This window comes from Crinia signifera, chromosome 6, assembly GCF_055691185.1.
Source record: "Crinia signifera chromosome 6, ASM5569118v1, whole genome shotgun sequence".
NCBI classification, from domain to species: domain Eukaryota; kingdom Metazoa; phylum Chordata; class Amphibia; order Anura; family Myobatrachidae; genus Crinia; species Crinia signifera.
The window spans coordinates 265,633,926-265,655,863 of NC_139222.1; the positions used below are offsets into that span (position 1 = coordinate 265,633,926).

At 46.3% G+C, this 21,938-nt stretch overlaps 1 protein-coding gene across 1 annotated transcript in view; it reads right to left on the reverse strand.

The window, feature by feature from the left end:
- Positions 1 to 21,938, reverse strand: part of DOCK1 (dedicator of cytokinesis 1) — a 342,756-nt gene that overhangs the window by 46,803 nt on the left and 274,015 nt on the right. Inside the window, exons 38-41 of the mRNA XM_083149518.1 lie at positions 20,577 to 20,696; positions 7,345 to 7,434; positions 6,183 to 6,287; positions 2,175 to 2,316 (exon numbers count right to left, since the gene is read on the reverse strand). Coding sequence (XP_083005644.1) covers positions 2,175 to 2,316; positions 6,183 to 6,287; positions 7,345 to 7,434; positions 20,577 to 20,696 — 457 coding nt within the window. The remainder of the gene's footprint in view (positions 1 to 2,174; positions 2,317 to 6,182; positions 6,288 to 7,344; positions 7,435 to 20,576; positions 20,697 to 21,938) is intronic.

Here is a 21,938-nt window from a genome sequence, read left to right on the forward strand (position 1 = left end):
ACCTGTGACTGTACTGCTAACCAGCTACTAGTGGTGGTACACTGTGACGGCACCTGTGACTGTACTGCTAACCAGCTACTAGTGGTGGGACACTGTGACTGCACCTGTGACTGTACTGCTAACCAGCTACTAGTGATGGTACACTGTGACTGCAACTGTGACTGTACTGCTAACCAGCTACTAGTGGTGGTACACTGTGACTGCACCTGTGTCTGTACTGCTAACCAGCTACTAGTGATGGTACACTGTGACTGCACCTGTGACTGTACTGCTAACCAGCTACTAGTGGTGGTACACTGTGACTGCACCTGTGACTGTACTGCTAACCAGCTACTAGTGGTGGGACACTGTGACTGCACCTGTGACTGTACTGCTAACCAGCTACTAGTGATGGTACACTGTGACTGCACCTGTGACTGTACTGCTAACCAGCTACTAGTGGTGGTACACTGTGACTGCACCTGTGACTGTACTGCTAACCAGCTACTAGTGGTGGGACACTGTGACTGCACCTGTGACTGTACTACTAACCAGCTACTAGTGGTGGTACACTGTGACTGCACCTGTGACTGTACTACTAACCAGCTACTAGTGGTGGGACACTGTGACTGCACCTGTGACTGTACTGCTAACCAGCTACTAGTGGTGGGACACTGTGACTGCACCTGTGACTGTACTGCTAACCAGCTACTAGTGGTGGGACACTGTGACTGAACCTGTGACTGTACTACTAACCAGCTACTAGTGGTGGGACACTGTGACTGCACCTGTGACTGTACGGCTAACCAGCTACTAGTGATGGGACACTGTGACTGCACCTGTGACTGTACTGCTAACCAGCTACTAGTGGTGGGACACTGTGACTGCACCTGTGACTGTACTACTAACCAGCTACTAGTGGTGGTACACTGTGACTGCACCTGTGACTGTACTACTAACCAGCTACTAGTGGTGGGACACTGTGACTGCACCTGTGACTGTACTGCTAACCAGCTACTAGTGGTGGGACACTGTGACTGCACCTGTGACTGTACTGCTAACCAGCTACTAGTGGTGGGACACTGTGACTGAACCTGTGACTGTACTACTAACCAGCTACTAGTGGTGGGACACTGTGACTGCACCTGTGACTGTACGGCTAACCAGCTACTAGTGATGGGACACTGTGACTGCACCTGTGACTGTACTGCTAACCAGCTACTAGTGGTGGGACACTGTGACTGAACCTGTGACTGTACTACTAACCAGCTACTAGTGGTGGGACACTGTGACTGCACCTGTGACTGTACTACTAACCAGCTACTAGTGGTGGTACACTGTGACTGCACCTGTGACTGTACTGCTAACCAGCTACTAGTGATGTTACACTGTGACTGCACCTGTGTCTGTACTGCTAACCAGCTACTAGTGATGGTACACTGTGACTGCACCTGTGACTGTACTGCTAACCAGCTACTAGTGGTGGTACACTGTGACTGCACCTGTGACTGTACTGCTAACCAGCTACTAGTGGTGGGACACTGTGACTGCACCTGTGACTGTACTGCTAACCAGCTACTAGTGATGGTACACTGTGACTGCACCTGTGACTGTACTGCTAACCAGCTACTAGTGATGGTACACTGTGACTGCACCTGTGACTGTACTGCTAACCAGCTACTAGTGATGTTACACTGTGACTGCACCTGTGACTGTACTACTAACCAGCTACTAGTGATGGGACACTGTGACTGCACCTGTGACTGTACTACTAACCAGCTACTAGTGGTGGGACACTGTGACTGCACCTGTGACTGTACTGCTAACCAGCTACTAGTGGTGGGACACTGTGACTGCACCTGTGACTGTACTGCTAACCAGCTACTAGTGGTGGGACACTGTGACTGCACCTGTGACTGTACTACTAAATGTACAGGGGTAAAGCATCTTCAGCAATGCTACACTTAGAACAAGGAATCCATGAATGTTCTTTTTCCCATCCCCCTGTTAGTTTGCCTCTCTCTGGCTGCGCTCTGACTGACAGCCACAAAAACTGAACAGGAAAGTGTAGGCTTTCCCATCCTCTCCCTGTCTCCCATTCAGAATGAGTGGCTGAGCCGGAGACACACAGACACCCACACTTCTCCTCCATGCAGTCATATTCTAGGTAACACAGCCTTGATTTTCAAGGATACACTGTCCGGAAGTATTCTTTATATCATCGCCTGGAGGAGATGTTGTCTTCATCTTTTCCGCATTGGGGAACTGGGTTAGCAGCCGAGCCTCAAAGTCTTCACGCCTTTCATACTCTTTCCCTCTATAAATGAACACTTTGTTCTGAAAGACACAGAGGAAAGCCATATTTAAACTGTATTAATCATAACGCCCACAAAAAAACTCACATTACCTTACTGCCACAATTACACATGACTCAGCTGGAAACAGGTTTCTCTTTGACGCAATGAATGTTTCCGATTTTCCACCTGTGCGGGTTTGTAACAGTCACATAGATTTTCCGAAGAGATGGATCATATCAGTGGGCTGCACTTCAGCCTCTAGTGTCAGTAACCTGGTGAAGCAGGACCATAGTTGAACTTGGCTGCTTTCTTTAGATTAAACCTCTTGCCAATCAAAGTGGGATGTACGGACTAACACCTGCCACCTCATTTGTAAATGAGTCTTGTTCTTTGCATGTCCTTTCTAATGCTTGGCCAAGTCCATCTATGGTGACTACCTACATCCCTTAAACTTGGGACCATACAACCGCATAGGTCACTGCGTAGACAAAGTCTAGGTCCGCAGTCACTACAGATGTGGCGCGTCTCACCCAGCCCAGGGAATAGCCAGATTCTCTGAGCCGGCGATCGCTGGCGGAGAGGCACTGCATCTGACAAGGACACACAAGCATCTCACACACACACGCGTCCCCTTCACTCGGCGGTGGAATCCTTGACCATCTCCACTTCAGGTAGACGGGCAGGGTTAGGGCGCGTGCGGGTGCGGTGGGAAAGCAGCGTCTGCCTCTGTTCTGACCCGCCTCGGCTCCATCTGCCCCGGTCCTGGGCGGGTGCCCTGGGCCCACCCTGGCACCATCAGTCACACCGCCCTAGTCCTATTTTGCTAGACACATCGCAAGTTCCAGCCTCCAATAATGCCAGACAGCGAGTCTTCAGGACTGGAGAAAGCGAAGTGAAGACCGGAACCCTTTCCATTACTTGCAAATAAATCCAGAACACGACCTTACCTAACAAAAAGAAAGCAGGAATTACCTTATCTGGGACTCCTAGTACTGCGCTAGTACCAGCACCCAGCAGACACTACGACCGCATCTGCCCGTGGAACCTTTATTTAATGTTTGCAGCTCAATATTAGTAACAACGCTTGCAGGAATAAAACAGGGTATTATAGTTTTTAATAAGATTGCCAGCAGGCAATGGATTCCTACTTCTCCTGACCTACTTTTGTAAAAAAAAAAAAAAAAAAGAAATGTTTTACTTATTGCTGCTTTTATACACACTGTAAAATTAGGTTTGATCTGGAGTATGTTATATAAGGTAAATTCACCCAACATAAAATGCATCAGAAGTAAATAATTGACAAGGGTACCAAAGACTAATTGGAATAAAGTAAGCTGGTTTTAAAACAAAATTCTTTGTCAGCAATTCATTAAACAAGCAAACACTGCGGTTCCCCGGCCTAATGCAAGGGGTGGTGACAGGACGACCCCGGCTGTCCAATGACTTGTGTAAATGCGTGTCTGCCCAAACTCATACCCACTGGCATGTGAAGGAAAATCAGCTCAGGATTAATAAAGATACTTAGAGAGCTGTTGGCAGTGTCTAAGCTGGAAAATTGCTTGTTGGGCTGAACCGGCTCTGAATGTCAATGTTCTGCCTTTACCGGCGGCAGCTCCTCGACTGGCGGAGCTGCGGAGACACCTGCACCGGCTCCCAAGAGGATTACACAGCACAATGGTATTTAGCTTCACAGTCCGGCGGCATATAATTGGGCGATTGAGGGGAGTCATACATTATGAATAAGCAAAACAGCATAATGCACACATCGCACAATTTACTGAGCTGTCCTGGATTGTCACAATTTAGCTAAATTACATGTAGGTGTCTCCTTTTTGTAGAATTATTGTTTTTAAATACACAAGTGTACACCACATCATCATTTAATAAGGGGGTATTGAATTCATCTCAGTGTTTTTCTGCGTATTCCATTTCGGGGCTTTTCGCAAGTTTTTAACCCTTGACAACGGTGCTGTGAGAGATCCTCAAAATATCTACACAAAATGCCAGCGTCGCTCACGGCGACTGTTCTTTTATCGTAACTTACCGTAAATACAAATACAGCCAAGTCAATTCATTGAAACTCCGTTAAATATTGCACCCAAAAAGCAGTCGCTGTGAGTGGCGCTGGCATTTTTAGCGGATATTTTGAGCATCTCTCAAAGCAACGTTGGCACTCAAAAATGTGATAAAATGGAGAGTGATAAACAACCCTCCAATCAGCTCCTAACTGCCATGTTACAGACCATGGGCCAGATGTATCAAGCTTCAAAAAATTATAAAATGGAGAGAGATAAACAGCCAGCCAATCAACTCCTGTCTGTGTTGCTACAGGCTGGGTTTGAAAAATTACAGGGAAGAGCTGATTGGCTGGTTGTTTATCACTCTCCATTTCATCATTTTTTTGAAGCTTGATACATCGGGCCCTGTGTTTGAAAAATGTCAGGCAGGAGCGAATTGGTTGGTAGTTTATCACTCTTTATTTATTAACTTTTTGAAACTTAGTGCATTTGGCCCGAAGTCCTTTTTCGCCGATGCAGTTTCACTTCTTTTTTTAGTTGAAAATTAATCGGCCAAAACTGAATAAAAACCGGTTAAAAACAACCACAATGTCACCGATAATACATTGATCGGTGTGTGATTCATGGTTTTTGACCGTGCCGCATTTATTGTCTAGGTGAAAAAAAATTGACACTTTAACTGAATAGGTATAATTTGAAATTGGACCTTAATCAAGTCAAATAGTGCAGCCATGCAAAAATTTGTGCAGCAATTGAATACCCCTATAGCTTCTAAAAATGAAAATAGGTGACGTTTGTTTCCCATAGAAACCAAATCAGATTCTGTCTATCATTTCTCTATTGCATCCTAGAAAATGATTGACAGAATTTGATTGGTTGCAGTAGCCCCTCTTTTCAATTTTAGAAGCTTTAGTACTGTAAATGTGCCACTAACTAGACAAACACAATCCGGGTATGGTCAATACACTTGTGAGATATTGCATGCAATCATTCGATTTTGACCACACCTGGCCGATAAATCGAATGATTGTATGCATTTTTAACAACAGACCATTCGACTCGATGTGTGGGCCGCCGTCGAGAGTCGCGTCGATAGATAGTATGTGCTGCACATAATATCTATCCAATCGCAGGAGCGATCACATGCGGTTTCTCACCACATGCAATCGCTCGAATGCAATGTGCGGGTGGGGGAGGAGGGAACATTTTCGACAGCATGGGGTTTGGGGGCAGGAGGGACTGTAGCAGCATGGAAGAGGGCAGTGGAGTAGCGTAGTGCTAGAAGTAACGCTAGCGGGGGGGTCAGTGGTGGTTGCAGAATTGTTTAAAACACTGGGCAGCCCTCTGATTGGCTAAGCTCTATCAGCCAATCAGAGGGCTGCCCAGTGTTTTAAACAATTCTGGCGCCACCGCCCACTAGTGCTACTTCTAGCACTCTGCTACTCCGCCGCCCTCTTCCAGCACCCGATGTGCCATCTCAAGATGGCATGCGACATCGGGTGCTGAAATGGGGCATGTTTTACACCATAAGATGCAATCGGATTCGGTGGACATAGGACTTCGATGGCTCATCGAATGTGATCGCATAAGTGTATGGGTAACATAACTCTTCAAGACTCTTGCACCAGAAAACAAAAACAACCAAAAGATTTTGGCTCAAGAAAGAGAATTGACATATTCTTTGACAGCATTTGCAGTCACGCCTGCCTATGTTTGCTTCACATCTGATCTCATCAGAGCAGCATGTATAGTACAAAGTCAATAAAGTTAGAATATCTTAAAAAAAAAAAAAAAAAAAAAGACGGTTTATCAGTTACTAACCACTAGAAGACACGCAATACACATGCAGCTACAGTACGGCTCTGTTCCACGGGAGTCAGTAACTTACTCTAACGAATGCGGGAAATCCTTGTCCGTAATATCCAACCGCAAAGTAGTCCGGTTTTGGCCTGATGACTTTTACAATGTTTTCAAAAAATTGTGCTTGTTTTCTCTGAAGCAGAAAGTAACAAAATAATTATTAAAAATAAGGGTTAAACAGCCCACTGCGTAGCACTGCCTAATGTAATACTGAAATCCTATATAAACTCAATTTTCTGTTTTATGCCGACTGGATTCACAGCCTGACCATTGTTATCTGTATTCTCTCATCTCCTGTCTTACTCTTCAGCTAAAGCTGGATACCCACTGGGCGATATATTGTGGGCATATTGTCCTGTGTGTACGTTCAAACTGCGGTATTCAATCTGTATCGATATTTCCCACAGGGGAAAATATCTGCACTCGCCTATTCAGTGCTGCCGTTTCTGACTGCATTGAAGGATGTTAGTTTAATCTATTTTAAAGACAAAACTGTTTTGTCGGAAATGAACGCGTCATTGTCGAATCCGTGGCCGTTTTCGGCCATCCACAGACTTTTTGACGCTCATCAGTCGGAACATTGAATTCCGACTGTCGAGTTAGTGTCGGAAGCAAGCAAAACCGTCCGGGATTCCGACTGTCGGGACGTTCCAACAGTAGGAATCCCGGATTGAATACCACACAATATCGTTGCAAGGGTTTGCTTTCGACCCCCGCAGGTCAGGCTGCTGATGCTGGAATACATCCTCATTGTTGAGTATGAAGGTTGGGGTCAGGCCCTAGTGCGGGGGACTTAGTGTTAAGACTGCAGGGTTGGGATCTTTAGGGCTAGGCTGCAGGAAGGGGGTGCTTAGTTTTAGGCACTTATCAAGGGGGGTTGACGATCAGGCTGTGAGGCGGGGAAGGTTAGGATTAATAATAAGCTGACCCTGTTTTTTGGAACAGAGACATCTTAAAGTAAATGTTACTTATAGAAGGTACCGGACCGTAAACCTTTCACATCTCCCCATCTAGAATGACTTGAAAACAATTTCTTACAAAATGGAAATATATCCTGACACGTTCGTAAATGACACTTTGTAACAGGCACAATGAAGACACAAATCACAACCCGCCAGCCTACAGTGCTGAGACACACACCTGCCAACATTTATTGTGCGATTCGTGTTACGGTGGCAAAGGAAACTTACCAGCAACTCGCTCAGCTGTTCGTAGTCAAACATCTCATTTTCATACTGTTCTGCCAGTTCCTTGCCCAGGGCAATGGCCTCCTCCCACATCTGCGGAAACATCAAGAACCAGGCATCAGTCTCTGATATAACCATTATCTACTATAGAGGGATACTCAGATTTCTAAACCATAGACAAGCCGTACTGTAGGCTTGTCACAGAACAACCACCCAAACACCAAAATGTTTGTGGTTAACCCCTGTGTGCCAAGTGAATTTGTTAAAATAGGTGTGTAAATTGCCAAGAAAACATTTTTATTCATCATAATGACCTGTAACGATTACTTATACAGGAAATACAATCTTTTTTACACAACTTTTTTTATTTTAATTTATATAACAAATGTGAGCGACGCCGGGATTTTTAGACATCTCTCACATATGTGGTCACTCAAATGGTTAAAACAGAAAGCATGTTGAACATATTTACACAGCTACAGTACAGTATATGCAGTTTAGCTACTGCAGGTGTAACTAGGGGTTGTGTTCATTTGGTCTACAGCATGATGGTCAACAGTCATTAGGTCGACACCATTAGGTCGACATGGGTCAAGTCAACATGGGAAAAGGTCGACATGGTTCTAGGTCGAAAGATCATTAGTTCGACAGGTCATTAGTTAGACAATGCTTAGGTCGACAGTCAAAAGGTCGACATGAGGTTTTTCACTGTTTTTTTACCTGAATGTCAACACAGTCGACATGGACACAGTTTAAAGTGCACCGCATCCCCACGCACCACGCCCTAGAACATGAAATACCGCCTGTCGGCACATGTCGGCTCAAAAAACAGTGAAAAACCCCAGTCAACCTTTTGACTGTCGACCTAGACAATGTCGTACTAATGACCTATCGAACTAATGACCTTTTGACCTAGAACCATGTCAACCTTTTCCTATGTCGACCTAGACCCATGTTGACCTTTTCCCATGTCAACCTAATGGTGTCAACCATCATGCTGTAGACCAAATGACCGCATCCCGTAACTAGTCAGCTCAGTAACACACAGCCTTTGATACAGACTGGGGCCAGTCAAAATGCCAATGAATGACTTCACATGCTTGTTGCTTTAACCCCATACTGGAAGTTTGTCATCCTCAAAACGGCACCAAATAAATCTTTTGATCTGTAACAAAGTCCAAGATAGTCGCCTGCTAAGCTTTCCTGACCAAACGGTGTAAAGCTGGGTACACACTATACGATATCATAAACAATATAGTCGCACCTCCCAGACAAACACTATGCTGCATACAAAGTGAATGATATCATTAACAATTTCATTCAGTGATGTCACCCGGCCACCGCCGAATATACGTCATTGACGATATAAGGGGGGATGCATTAACATCTGCCGCCCCCACATCGCCGGCTACCGCATTCATAATAACCGCATATGCACTAAGATATGCGATTATTATCAAAAAGGACAGCTCTTGCATTTAAAGTTGCCCTTGCGAAGCAACCTGTGTCTGGTCAGCGGATCCTCGGCAGCTCTGCCCCTACTCCTGTGCCTGGCTACTTGCTGCATGGACTCCTCCAGCTCCTCCTCCTCCTTCCCGCAACTGGAAGGGGACTTACAGAGCGAGGGAGGAGGTCACTGGTCCAGGCAGCACAGCCTGGACATCAGGAGCGGTGCGGGCAGTACGGGCCGGGTAAAGCAGCCCATAAGCTTCTATGGGGTATCGGCAGCTCTTGCTGGGAATACCCCCGGCAGCGGTGACCTGGCGTGTAGGTTTTAGTGCATACCAGCCGCTGGGAGTGCGCATCATTACTAATACAGTGCGTGCACACTAGACCAGGCATGTCAAAACTATGGCCCTCCAGCTGTTGGGAAACTACAAGTCCCATCATGCCTTGCCACAATTTTGCTATTAGGGAATTCTAAAACTATGGCAAGGCATGCTGGGATGTGTAGTTTCACAACAGCTGGAGTACCACCGTTTGAACAGACAATGCACAATAATATTGTCATAGATATCGTTACCATGCATATCATTTTAAAAACACACAGCTTGTAGGCACCATTAGAGAGCAGCTACACAGGTAATACAGTGAGTCACCCTTCCCTGAACTATTTGGAGAACACGCTGCTGGTTTTGATGTATGATCGGGTGCTTAATCTCCCTAAAAAAAAAAAAAAATGCTAAGGGATCCAGCTTTCCCTATTCCTGCCTTAATAAAAAAGGAGCGATATAGACACACGATACATGCGTGGGAGGACGAAAGGCTGCGGCGACGGCACATCATCTCACGGAAGCTTCAATAGATATATAAATCTGTACATTTACTTTTCAGGTGGATGTTATGTAATGAGAACAGTCAAAATGTCAAGTCGCCGGGGTAACCTGCGTGCTTCACAGAGAGTTGTAAATTCTGTTTTATTGCCTGAGGGGATTGTAGCAATCAATCACTCATTCCCTGTAATGTGCCTGCCACTACTGCTATCTGTGCCAGTATGATCACAGACCCTAAGGACTGCCACATCCTCCAAAGCAGGGAATATGCCAAATGTCAGGGCAAATACAGAGAGATTAAAACGGGTGGCACGAACGGCTACGCATCTTGTGGTTGTGTAAAATAAACAGATGTGAGGAAAACAAATTGTTCTGCTGTTCCAGGAAAAAAATAAAAAATAAAAGTGAATTACCAGCCCGGCACGTGATCTTCTCCCCGCCGACAAGCGGTTTGATAGATTGCGCTTGTACTATGTCATTACGGAGCATATCCGGGTATGATTTCCATCTCTATTACATAATGCTCAGTTCTTTATCAAGCGCAGGCCCTTTGTCACGAACCTTTCCATTAATGGAAGAACTGTCCCTGTGATAGATAGTCAGAGCGGGTCTGCTGGGTCAGCCTCCGAAATAGACATTTCACCACAGAATAAGATGATGAATTTTAAAGTGTGCGGGTTTTCTGCACACACCAGCAGAGAGAGAGAGGTGGCCATTTTGTAGGCCGTTCCGTAAGGCAGTGCTGCTAAATACCTGCTCACCATACGAATACATGAAAATAAAATCAATCTATACACATATATATTTATATATATATGCACTAATCTTTGAAAAGTGGTAAAATTGAGAGTGATAAAGCACCAACCAATCAGCTCCTGTTATTTTTCGAACGGCCTGTAACATGGCTGTTGTGAGCTGATTGGCTGGTGCGACATCACTGTTCTTTTCTTTTTATCACTTTTCAAGCTAAGTACATCTGGCCCCTATATACATACATGCCAGAAGGGCCGATGGCTGCATGGGCTGCGGGCCTGGATTGTCCACTCATTCAAAATTTATTTCCGGCGGCACTGTGCACAGAGGGCGGAGATGTGCGTGAGACGTGATTGCGTAATGACGTCACGTCGAGGCCATGCAACTTGACCCGCTATGCACAATGCTGCCCAGGAGGACGGATGGACATATCAACGCAGGCATCTAACCATACCAGAGCCGGGTCCATGTCACTCCTGTCCCCCGGCCACTAAATACAGCTGCAGTGCAAAGGAAGCGGAGTCGAAGCAGTGGGGGCGGAGCTACATGGCACTCAGGGGCAGATTTATTAAGCTCGGTGAAGTGATAAAGTGTCTGGTTTTTATCACCAGCCAATCAGCTCCCAACTGTGACAATAAAGGCTTGGTTTGAAAAATGACAGGTAGGAGCTGATTGGCCGGTGATAAAAAAACAGACACTTTATCACTTCACCGAGCTTAAAAATGTATGTATTTTGTTGGTACTCTTTACCTAGAAGGGCGCCCATCGCGGTCATCGCATGTACTAAAAAATCGCATGCGATGCGACCGACGCGATGACCGCGATTTCCCATAGGAAACAATGTTAAATGTCCCAATTGACCCGATTTTCCATAGGGAACAATGTTAAATGGCCCACAGAGGCCAAATAGGCACCCTGAAGTGTGAAATGGCCCCCCCAATTGTTAACGCCACCCCACGATCAACGTCAACCCGAAGCGTGGCGAGCCCGCGAGGGGCGGCGGTACGCGTCCTACGACCTTTTCATACCCCCACTATCCACGTCGGTGTGGAGTTGAGAATAGAAAGTGTGGCGAGCGTAGCGAGCCACCGAGCCCGAAGCGTGGCGAGTGCAGCAAGGCCCGCGAGGGGACACGGACACCTTCACAGGTATACGCGTCCCCTCGCGGGCTTCACAGCTGTCCGCGTCCGCTCGCCACGCTTCGGTGGCTCGCTGCGCTCGCCACACTTTCTATTCTCAACTCCACGCTGACGTGGATAGTGGGGGAATGAAAAGGTCGTAGGACGCGTACCGCCGCCCCTCGCGGGCTCGCCACGCTTCGGGTTGACGTTGATCGTGGGGTGGCGTTAACAATTGGGGGGGCCATTTCACACTTCAGGGTGCCTATTTGGCCTCTGTGGGCCATTTAACATTGTTCCCTATGGAAAATCGGGTCAATTGGGCCATTTAACATTGTTCCCTATGGCAAAACGGGTCAATTTTGACATTTAACATTGTTCCCTATGGGAAATCGCGGTCATCGCGTCGGTCGCATCGCATGCGATTTTTTGGTCGCATGCGATGCGACCGACACGATTTTTTTTCCTTACGATGCCCACGATCAAAATCGTGGGCGCCCTTCTAGGTAAAGAGTACCATTTTGTTAATAAAAAATATAAAGAATTATTTTGCACCATACAGTATAATGTATTTATTCACTCTTTAGACATGCTTGTCTTGATAAAAGGACTGAGATAGTCCTGAAACGTCAACTACCGTCTTTCCCCGATAATAAGACACTGTCTTATTTTTTTTTTTCCCTCAAAAAAGACCATAGGTCTTATTTTCGGGGGAGGGCTTATTTTAATAGACCTTGACCTAGACCTTATGAAATGCCCCACAATTTAATGTGCCCCCCTGCGCCTTTAAGAAATTCCCCACTGCCTTTATGAAATGCCCCACAATTTGTGCCGGTATTTTACATGCCCCCACCTGTTTTTTTGAAGTTCGTTGATGGCGTGGTGTGGTGAGCAGCAGCCAGCCAGCCAGCCAGCCAGTCAGTCAGTCAGCCGCGTGATGTGCGCGGCGCGATGTGCGCGGCGTGACGTCACGCCGCGCCTACCGCAATGCATCCCTGGGAACGGGAGCTGCGGTGCTGCTGGTAAGTGAGCGGGGGTCAGCGGGGGTCAGCGGGAGTCAGCGGGGGCCGAGCGGAGGCTACACATTAGGTGTACACACATTTACATGGGGAAAATGGTAGGTCTTATTTTCGGGGGAGGGCTTATTTTGGACCAGCGTCCAAAATCTGGGGTAGGGCTTATTATCGGGGTAGGGCTAATTATCGGGGAAAGACGGTATGCTATGCAGTACACTCAAGGACATGCCCCCTTTTGAGTGGCCACACCCCCTTTTTGGAGCCGAGGTGGGCCTGTGTACTTTAAATGCCAGGGCCTATATTCAGTTCCAGTCCGGCCCTGCATGCACACATCCCATTGGGGGGAGGGGTGTTTCCAAATGTCTGTCTCCTCTGCAGTGACAGGTCATAGGTGCTGCAGTGTGACTGGCTACTGCCACTGAGAAGAGGCCAGCAGCACAGCTGCCCAACATCTCCAGGTGATGTCCAAACCCCTTAGTGATACAAAAAAAGAACTTAAGCTATGCCACACGGCACCCCCTGTCCACTAAACCACACCCCTTGTGCATGCATGGGGAACTATTAGCTTCACCAGGTGTCATCGACCCCGGTGCTGCCACTGTGTAAACATAAACACACACACACACACACTAGTATTTTGGACCCTGACTTATTAGGGGGTCACCTCAGTTTGCCTCTGCAAATATTAATATTCACTATATCACTTTGGAATGTGACGGCAATTGGTCCGAACTCTGGCCCCTCCCACCTGAGTCAGAGATGCACAGTGGAGAGTAAGGGGAGGTGGGGAGAATGTGTTGGCGGATGGGAAGAGCAAAAGGAGGGTAGAGAGTGAGACAGGGGGAGTTGGAGAGAGTTGGATGAAGAAAGAGAGAAAAAAAATATTTAAAAAATGCCAGGCAATGACGGGTATTACAGCTAGTTTTTGTTATAGCTCAATTAATTTTTACTTGTGAAAAACTTAATGCAAACTAATAATATAATATTTCCCATTAATTCTTTCGAGACAGATGGTCCTTTAGAAAAATCAATATGCAGAGGGGAAGTTTCATTTCATATAAATACATTTGATCTTCTGGAAGGTTAAGGAGCAGCTGAGCGGGTAAGTGCATTGATCATACAACAAAGACATTGATTCCAGTGTCTGCTACTTGTGGTCTTGGACTGTACTCTTTGCCCGAGTTACAGGAACCAAACGATAGATTTAAGCGGTTTCTGCAGAAGTCCTTGTACAAAGGTGCATACAAGGCAATAGCGCTACTGTATACAATAAACTAAACACAATGAAATCAAATATTGTTTACAATATTATGAATACTGGTTCAGCTTACAAAATCGTCCTCGCCGTAGTGCCAAGGCTGTGAGTGCACCTTGGGCCTGAAATAAAGTGTGTTATCAAATTGTGCTTGCTCCACAATTGTGAGCACGCAATACAAGGGATGCAGAGCTGTGCGCCATCTTGGGGCTGCCGGCGCAGCGTTAGGTTTTTATTATATACAGTACTGTAGGATACTTTTTACAATAGTACTTTAGTTGCCAATTTAAGACACTCAGATACAAAGGGGCAAATGTTTTAAGCCTGGTGAAGTGATAAAGCAAAAAGTGATAAAGCACCAACCAATTAGCTGTGTTTGAAAAAAGGACAGTTAGAAGTCGATTGGCTGGTGTGTTATCAACTGTCAAGTTACAGGCTGGGTTTGAAAAACAACAGTACGGATCTGATTGGCGGCCAAGTTATCACCTTGCACTTTATCACTTCTCCAGGCTGATTACATCTGCCCCAAAATACTAAATTTTAACCAGCTCAGGATTGCAAGCCGTGCTGCAAGGAGTTAATAGTTCTAGCACAGAACTTTATACTAGCAAGTATTTCTGGTCCGCTGCTGCGACACAGGAGCTTAATAATATTCTACAAAGTCCTTGGATTAAAGGGCTTTATTAAAATTGCTTTGCTGCTGCAAAAAGACAATAAAATAAATGAATATAAAGCATATCCGGCAGTAAAGGTTAGGCTGCTGCAATGAACTAAATACAAGGCTATGAAAGCGAAACCCATAGAAGGGAAGATTAGGGCTTTATTCCAATGCTGGTAGGAATTACTCCCGGCATGCCACTCTAGGACATACTATCCGGGCTGATGTCTTGTGAGTGACATCCCTACAGCAATCATTTACTCAAACGCCATTATATTACTGGGAAAACAAAGGCAGATGGTAAAGACTAACAGGAGAAAGAGAAAAAATGGCAAAGCATAAATAAAAATGCTATGGAACCCATCGGGGCATACACCATTGTGGGCCCCATAGCAAGGAGCCAGGAGATAGGAGGAGCCATGCAGGAGGAGCACACTGTGTTTGGAGAGGTGGCAGTGAAGTTTGGAGCAAGAAACTAGTGGGCGGGGCATCTGTGGGGCCAGCTATACTTGCTGCAGTAGCGGGTGAGCATGTCGGGTTGTGGCACTGCCCTTCTTGCGGGTCTCAGCTGACAGGTGGCTTAGGCAGTGTGCTGGGCTGGACGTAGGGGGCCCTAGAGACAGCACGGGCCTCATAGCAGCTGCACCCTTGCACCCTCAGTAGTTATGACACTGGGGGCATATGTAATAGCGTCAGAGTTCGCCAGGGGTGTGGACTTTTTTTTTTAAAGTGGCAATCATTTTCAAGGTCTAAAAATGTTGCTGACATGTAAAATAATGACATGTAAAATAATGACATGTATCAGTGCCAACATTCAATCAAAATTAGTACTGCTCTAAAGAGAAAGCAATGTAAAAACTTGACTTGACCAGCTATACTCTGTGTTCCGCTGGCGGTAGTGTGGCGATCTATCTTCACTGTCCTGTGTCGCAGAGGGCACTTTGCATATCACAGAGCACTGGCACCAACAGAGACCATTGAATGCCCAGGAGAACTTCCTGTGTGTGTGCACATCACATATCTGCAACTTCAGTCATACGCAGGGCCGGCGCTACCCGCTCAGCGAAGGATGCAAAGCAGGGAGGCGCCAGGCTAAAGAGGCGCTCTTCCCCTGCCTGCATCCCCGCTGATTTCTGCCCTGCTTCAGTTCTTGCCGGCTGCCGCTGCCTGTCAAAGCATAGGACAGGCAGGGCAGCAGCGCCGGCAGCTAGGAAACCGGCTTCCACTAGTTCTTTTCAACTAAATAGAAAGTGAAAGTCAGCGCCGCGGCTCCCGAAAAAGGGGCGGAGCTACGTGGAAAATGGGCGGAGCTACACGGGAGAGTGTTTCCTGTGTATCACAGACTACAGTGGCAGCAAAGCTTCATTAAGTAAGTGGAGACAATCAGCGAGAGAATGAGTGTGTGTTGTGTGTGTATGTTGTGTGTGTGTGTATGTTGTGGTGTGGGACATTGTTTGTAGAAGTGGTGTAGCTACTAGGAACATTGGGCCTGATTCTGGTTGGACCCACAAAGCTGCGAAATATGCAGCTTTGCGGGCTCTCTAAACGCCGTCCGGCACCTGCACGAACATCTGCCCACCCTCGCACGCTGATTTCCACGCATGCATGCGAATGGATGTTTAGCATAAACATCTATTCACAGCCTTGTGTGCGGGGTCAAAATCATTCAATGGTCGACGACCATCGATTGATTTTGCAAGTGCTCAAAGCTGTAAGACACCTCTCTGGTGTCTTACATCTGCAAGCGCCGTGGGTGGGCAGCTGACATTGACTGACATCTGCTGCCTGCCCACTGCACCCGTGTCATGTTTGAATTTCCATGGGAACGCCCATGAAATGCTGGGCGTTCCCATGGGCACGACGATGGCCCACGGCCCCCGCCCACACTGCCGTGTGTGAGTGGCCGGCGAATAATCAGTTTGCCGTGCCCACTCGCACACTGGGGCTTTGCTCGCGCATAATTACTTATGCAGAGTCTTTAAAAATCGCTCCCCTGTGCGTATAGAATAGGCTACTATGGGCATAATGTTTGAAAAGAGAGCTGCTACTTAGCGCATTATGCGGGCAAATTGTGTTAATTGCCCTGCTTCTGAGGGCATTATGCTTGTAAACGGTGTTGCTACTGAGGGCATTATTTGTGTACGCGGCGCTGCTACTACAGACATTATGGTGCTGCTATTATGGCATTATGTGTGTAATTGGTGCTGCTACTATGGGCATTATGCGTTTAAACACTGCCGCTATAGCAGGCATTATGTGTTTAAATAGTGCTGCTACTGTGGGCATTATGTGTGTAAGTGGCACTGCTGCTACTGGGGGCATTATGTGTGTTAGTGGCACTGCTGCTACTGGGGGCATTATGTGTGTTAGTGGCACTGCTGCTACTGGGGGCATTGTGGGTAAGCAGTGCTTCTCCTGTGGATATTGGGTCTGATTCTGGTTCATTCGCAAAAGCAAATTCTCTTTTTAATGGACAAAACCATGCTGCACTGCAGGTGGGGCAGATGTTACATGTGCAGATAGAGTTAGATTTGGGTGAGTTATTTTGTTTCTGTGCAGGGTAGATACTGGCTGCAATATAGATATCAGTCTGAAGTACAAACCCCACCCAAATCTAACTCTCTGCACATGTTACATCTGCCCCACCTGCAGTGCACATGGCGGGGTTATTCACATTGATTTGAATCCCCCGTGGGTACATGAAGACCAATGGTGTGCATCTGCGCATGTGCAGACGCATTTCTGTACATGTGCACGCACCCAGGACAGCCAGCGGCGGGGGGGGGGGGGGGGGGGGGGGGGGGCGGGCGGGGCGGGCACCGGGCAGCCCCATTAGCATATGTTTCAGGAGCATTTCATGGGCATTCCCATGAAAACGCTGGGCGTTCTCATGCTAACGAGGCCGTGACACAGGTGCGAGGGCGCGGGCAGCTGACATCACTGAATGCCAGCTGCCTGCCCATTTCATCCCACGCATATGTAAGTGACTTCAAAGTCACTTTTATAAGCGTGCACCTTCCACATCTTTCAGAGGTTGGCGACCATCGAAAGATGTGGGTGTTCCCCGCTGCATGCAAATGGATGTTATGTTAAACACCCATTCGCAGCCTGTGCATGGGAACACACACTGTGAGGGGTTGCGGGCAGCCCTGCATTCGCCCAATTTGCAGTCTTGCGAATCAACCAGAATGACCCCCATGGTATTGTCCATTGTAGAGAGAGTTTTCTTTTGCTAATGAACCAGAATCAGGCCCATTATGTGTATAAGGGGTGCTACTACTGAGAGCATTATGTTTATAAGGGGCACAACTACTATGGGAATTATGTGTATAAGGGGTGCTACTGGTGTGGGCATTATGTGTAAGGGACTCAACTTATGCAGCCATTATGAGTGTAAGCTGCACTGCTACTGGGTGCAGTATATGTGTATGCATCACTGCTGCTACTGCTGGCATTCTGTGTATAAGTGGTGCTACTACTGTGGGCAATATATATATATATGTAAGTGGTGCTGGTGTTTCTAAGTGGCGCTGCAACTGTGGGCATTATGTGTAAGAGGAGCTACTGCTGCAAGCTTTATGTGCATAACGGGAGCTACTAGTAGGGGTATTAGGTGCTACTACTGCAGGCATCATTATGTTTATAAGGGGCGCTACTACTGTGGGCATTATGTGTGTAAGGGACGCTGCTATTGCAGGCATTATAATGTGTATAATTTGTGCTACTATTGAGGCATTATGTGTATAAGCGACACTACTACTGTGGGTATTATGTACATAAGCGACACTACGACTGGGATTTTTTTTTGTGTATAAGGGACACTACTACTGTAGGCATATGTGTAAAGGGCACTATTGTGTAGTGAAGGGGAACTGTGGTGTCTAATGTGAATAAGATTGTGCTACCGGTGTGGTGTAGTTTGGGAGGGCGCAAATTTATAGTTTGCAGGAGGGCGCCGAACACCCTAGCACCGGCCCTGGTCATACGTCAGGACTCAAACCACTGCCCAACACGAACCAAACGCCCAGGACGGCTGAAATATATACAGTTAGTATATTTCTACAGTTAAGCTAGAAATAATCATTATGCGAGTGGTCTCCACCCAACTGAAAGGGGTGGCCCAGGAAGCCATTTTGTGTTCTGCCCCATTAGGCTGCACTATGTACAACACGCCTAAGTGAAGTCACCGTACAAAGTCACTAGTGAATTAATAGACTATCTTTATGGAGAGAGATAAAAGGGGTCTATGTACTAACACTTGGTGAGAAATAAAGTAAATGGAGATATTACAAGCCCGGGTCCGAACTGCCATGTTGCAGGCTGTGTTTGAAAATTGATTGGAACTGATTGGTTGGTACCTAATCTCTGTCCACTCCTTCCAAGGATTAGTACATAGGCCCCAAAGTACCAGAAAATCAACTCGTGTCATTTTCAAACTCAGCCTGTAAACGCACAGAAGCTGACACGCTTTTGCTACATCTCCCCATGTTACCAAGTTATTGAATAATTGTGGAATGAAGTATAACCTGAGGAGAAAATAATGATATACCTCATTTTTATTTAATGCAACACCTCTCTATGTCCATTTAAGTATGGGGGGTGGGTGATCAATTATATCAACAGTATTCCTGTAAGGAAAAATTGCCTCAGTGCTATTACTGCTTGATAGGCAGCCTGCACAACCATGAATATTGCCTCAGACCAAGAGAATTACCGTCCTGGCTGGGTACAATATAAATCATCAATTCCATGTTGCATTAAATATACTTTAATGTTTGCTAATGGTTAAACTTTTACTGGCACATTTTAAAGATTTCATTAGCTTATGAATTTGCATTTCTCCTTTCGGTATGGACAATGATTCAATTTGCATTTTAAATCCGGCGCAATTGATTACTCCAGTCACATTTGTACAACTTCTAGCTATTTCGGTATTCATGATAATTGCTTTTAGTCAGAAGGGAGCCAGGGTGTTACCACACTCGCTGAGTCGATCCAGCCGTCGTTTCATGTAGAGTACACTGACAGCTTTACATGGATTACAGGAATATAGAAACCATTTCCAATGAAAAAAATAAATAACTGCATCACTTACCCTCGTTCACATGAAAATCTAGCATTGCATATTTTATTGGTTTAGGGACTTGGTAGAATTTTATGCAGGCAATCAAAAAGAAAAGAAAAGCATTACTTGTGTATTAGCATGGCGCTGGATTTTACTACGTACGCAAACGTAGTGAAATCGCATGCCGTTATGGTATGGCATGCGATGCGATTTTGACGCTTATAATGGCATTTAATGTGCTATAGCATTAAATTACATATGTCATTTTTTTAAGCCCCCCCCCCCCCAGTGTCGACGTGATCCTGAAGCGTGGCAAGCGCAGCGAGCCCCGCTAGTGTTGGCGGTACGCGTCCGACCAACCTTTTGATACCCCCATTATCCACGTTGGCGTGGAGTTGACTTTATAAAGTGTGGCGAGCTCAGCGAGCCACCAAGCCCAAAAAGTTGCGAGCGCAGCAAGCTCCGCGAGGGGACGCGTATTATGTTACATGTATTACGCGCTGCGCTCGCCACGCTTCGGGCTCGGTGGCTCGCCACACTATATATTATCAACTCCACGCCGACGTGGATAGTGGGGGTATGAAAAGGTCGGTTGGACGCGTACCGCCGCCCCTCGCCACGCTTCGGGATGACGTGGATAGTGGGGGGGGGGGGGCAAAAAAATTACATGATATGTCATTTAATGGTATAGGACATTAACTGGCATTATTATAGGTTCCATCAGAACCGATATCTCATCGCACGCCATACCAATGCGATGCCATTTTTTAATCGCACACCATCGCATTGCATGCCATACAATAAAGGCATGCGATGCGATTTTTTATCGCACCCTATCTTTTTAATGGATTCACTGACACAGAGCAGTGAATACATTAGATAGGAAAATCGCGTCGCATGCCATACAATATGGCATGCGATGCAATGCGATTTCACTACCGTGAATAGCCCTCTACGCAAACGGCGTAGTGGGCGCCGTGATAATACACAAGTACCAAAAAAGCGTTGTAAAACTACAACAACAAGTTTCCTAGTACGGATTTAAAATACTGGAAGGAAGACCAAGGAAGTTGATGAGGAGCGTATTCACTTATTACCTTGCCTTTGTCAAAGAAATGAATGATCTCTTGGTACAGCTGATCTTTTAATTGTCCTTGTGTGGAGGCCTGGTAACCGTCCCGTTGGGTAAGATGGGCCGCGCAGGCTTCCTCAGACCACTGGCAGGGGGAGACAATAGACGAGGAAATAAAAACAAAAGCGTTATCAGCGCATGTTTATGTTATTTACGGTTCCGTTTCGGTACCTGCTTGGCTAGGTGAGGAACTGGCAAGAACATTTGCTTGTTGCTATTGACTAACATAGAGAGTGCTAGAAAATGCTTAACAGGAACTGATCAGATTCTTGGGACATGCTGGTAAACCCATTTGGCTGATGGTTAGGTCTAAATTCAAGTGGGCTAAAGGACATGTCACATGACAAGGGAGGTGGAGGTGGAGATGGGAGGAGCAAGGTTGGAACAAGGGACCCAAACGGACCCTCGAGGGCTTGCTTTGCTCGCCACCTGGTTACTAAAGGCACCCAGTGGTGGCGTGGAAAGTGAAGGAGCAAGCCCTCCGGCCTTGCTCGTCTCCCTGGGTGTGAAAGGTCCTGTAGCCGACTAGGATTTAGCAACTACCTTTGGCTGATGGATACACCTCATACTGGGGCTAAAGCAGAGTTGGACGCGTCCACCATTTACTTTAGACTGCCCATGCATGAAAGACTGAAAATAAGTTCTGCACATACGTTCCGCGACGTGCCAGCACTAGCAAGCACCATACCAACGACATGGAGCCTAATGAGAAATGGGTTGGACTGGCCCACAAGGATACAGGGAAAACCTCCGGTGGGCCCAACTCGTGGGGCAATGGTGTATTTTCAACAGTGCATTGCCTTTATTAATCTGGTACATCATGCATGCACTAGCAGTATTTACTTTATATGAATTGGTATTGCACTCTCTAAGGGTAAGGTAAACTTCTGTGGCAATATTTGTTTGGAGAAGAGAAGAATGTCACTGGAGTGGTGCACTGAGAGAGAAAAAAACAATCACACTTAAAAAGTAACTTTTAATAGGAGTAGCTGATAAAATGTTGCGAAATATAGACTAAAAATGAAACATGTAGGACACGGACAGTGTAGTTAAAAGGATACTAGATCCTCACACAGTGATCCCCTCTGATCAACCGTCCTCTATGTTTATTAATGAAATGGGTGCGATTTGTCAAATAATACACAGGTGTGTTAATTAGTCCTGTTAGAGTCCCACAGATACAGTATATATCAGGGAATTAAATATTTTATCCCATATACAGTGGTGACAGGACAGGTACTAATCAGGCAAGTGCTTCACGTAAGTTAAGTCAGGGAATACAGCTCGGAGCCAGTAGTAGAAGGCAACGTGCATGTGTTCCTCTGAC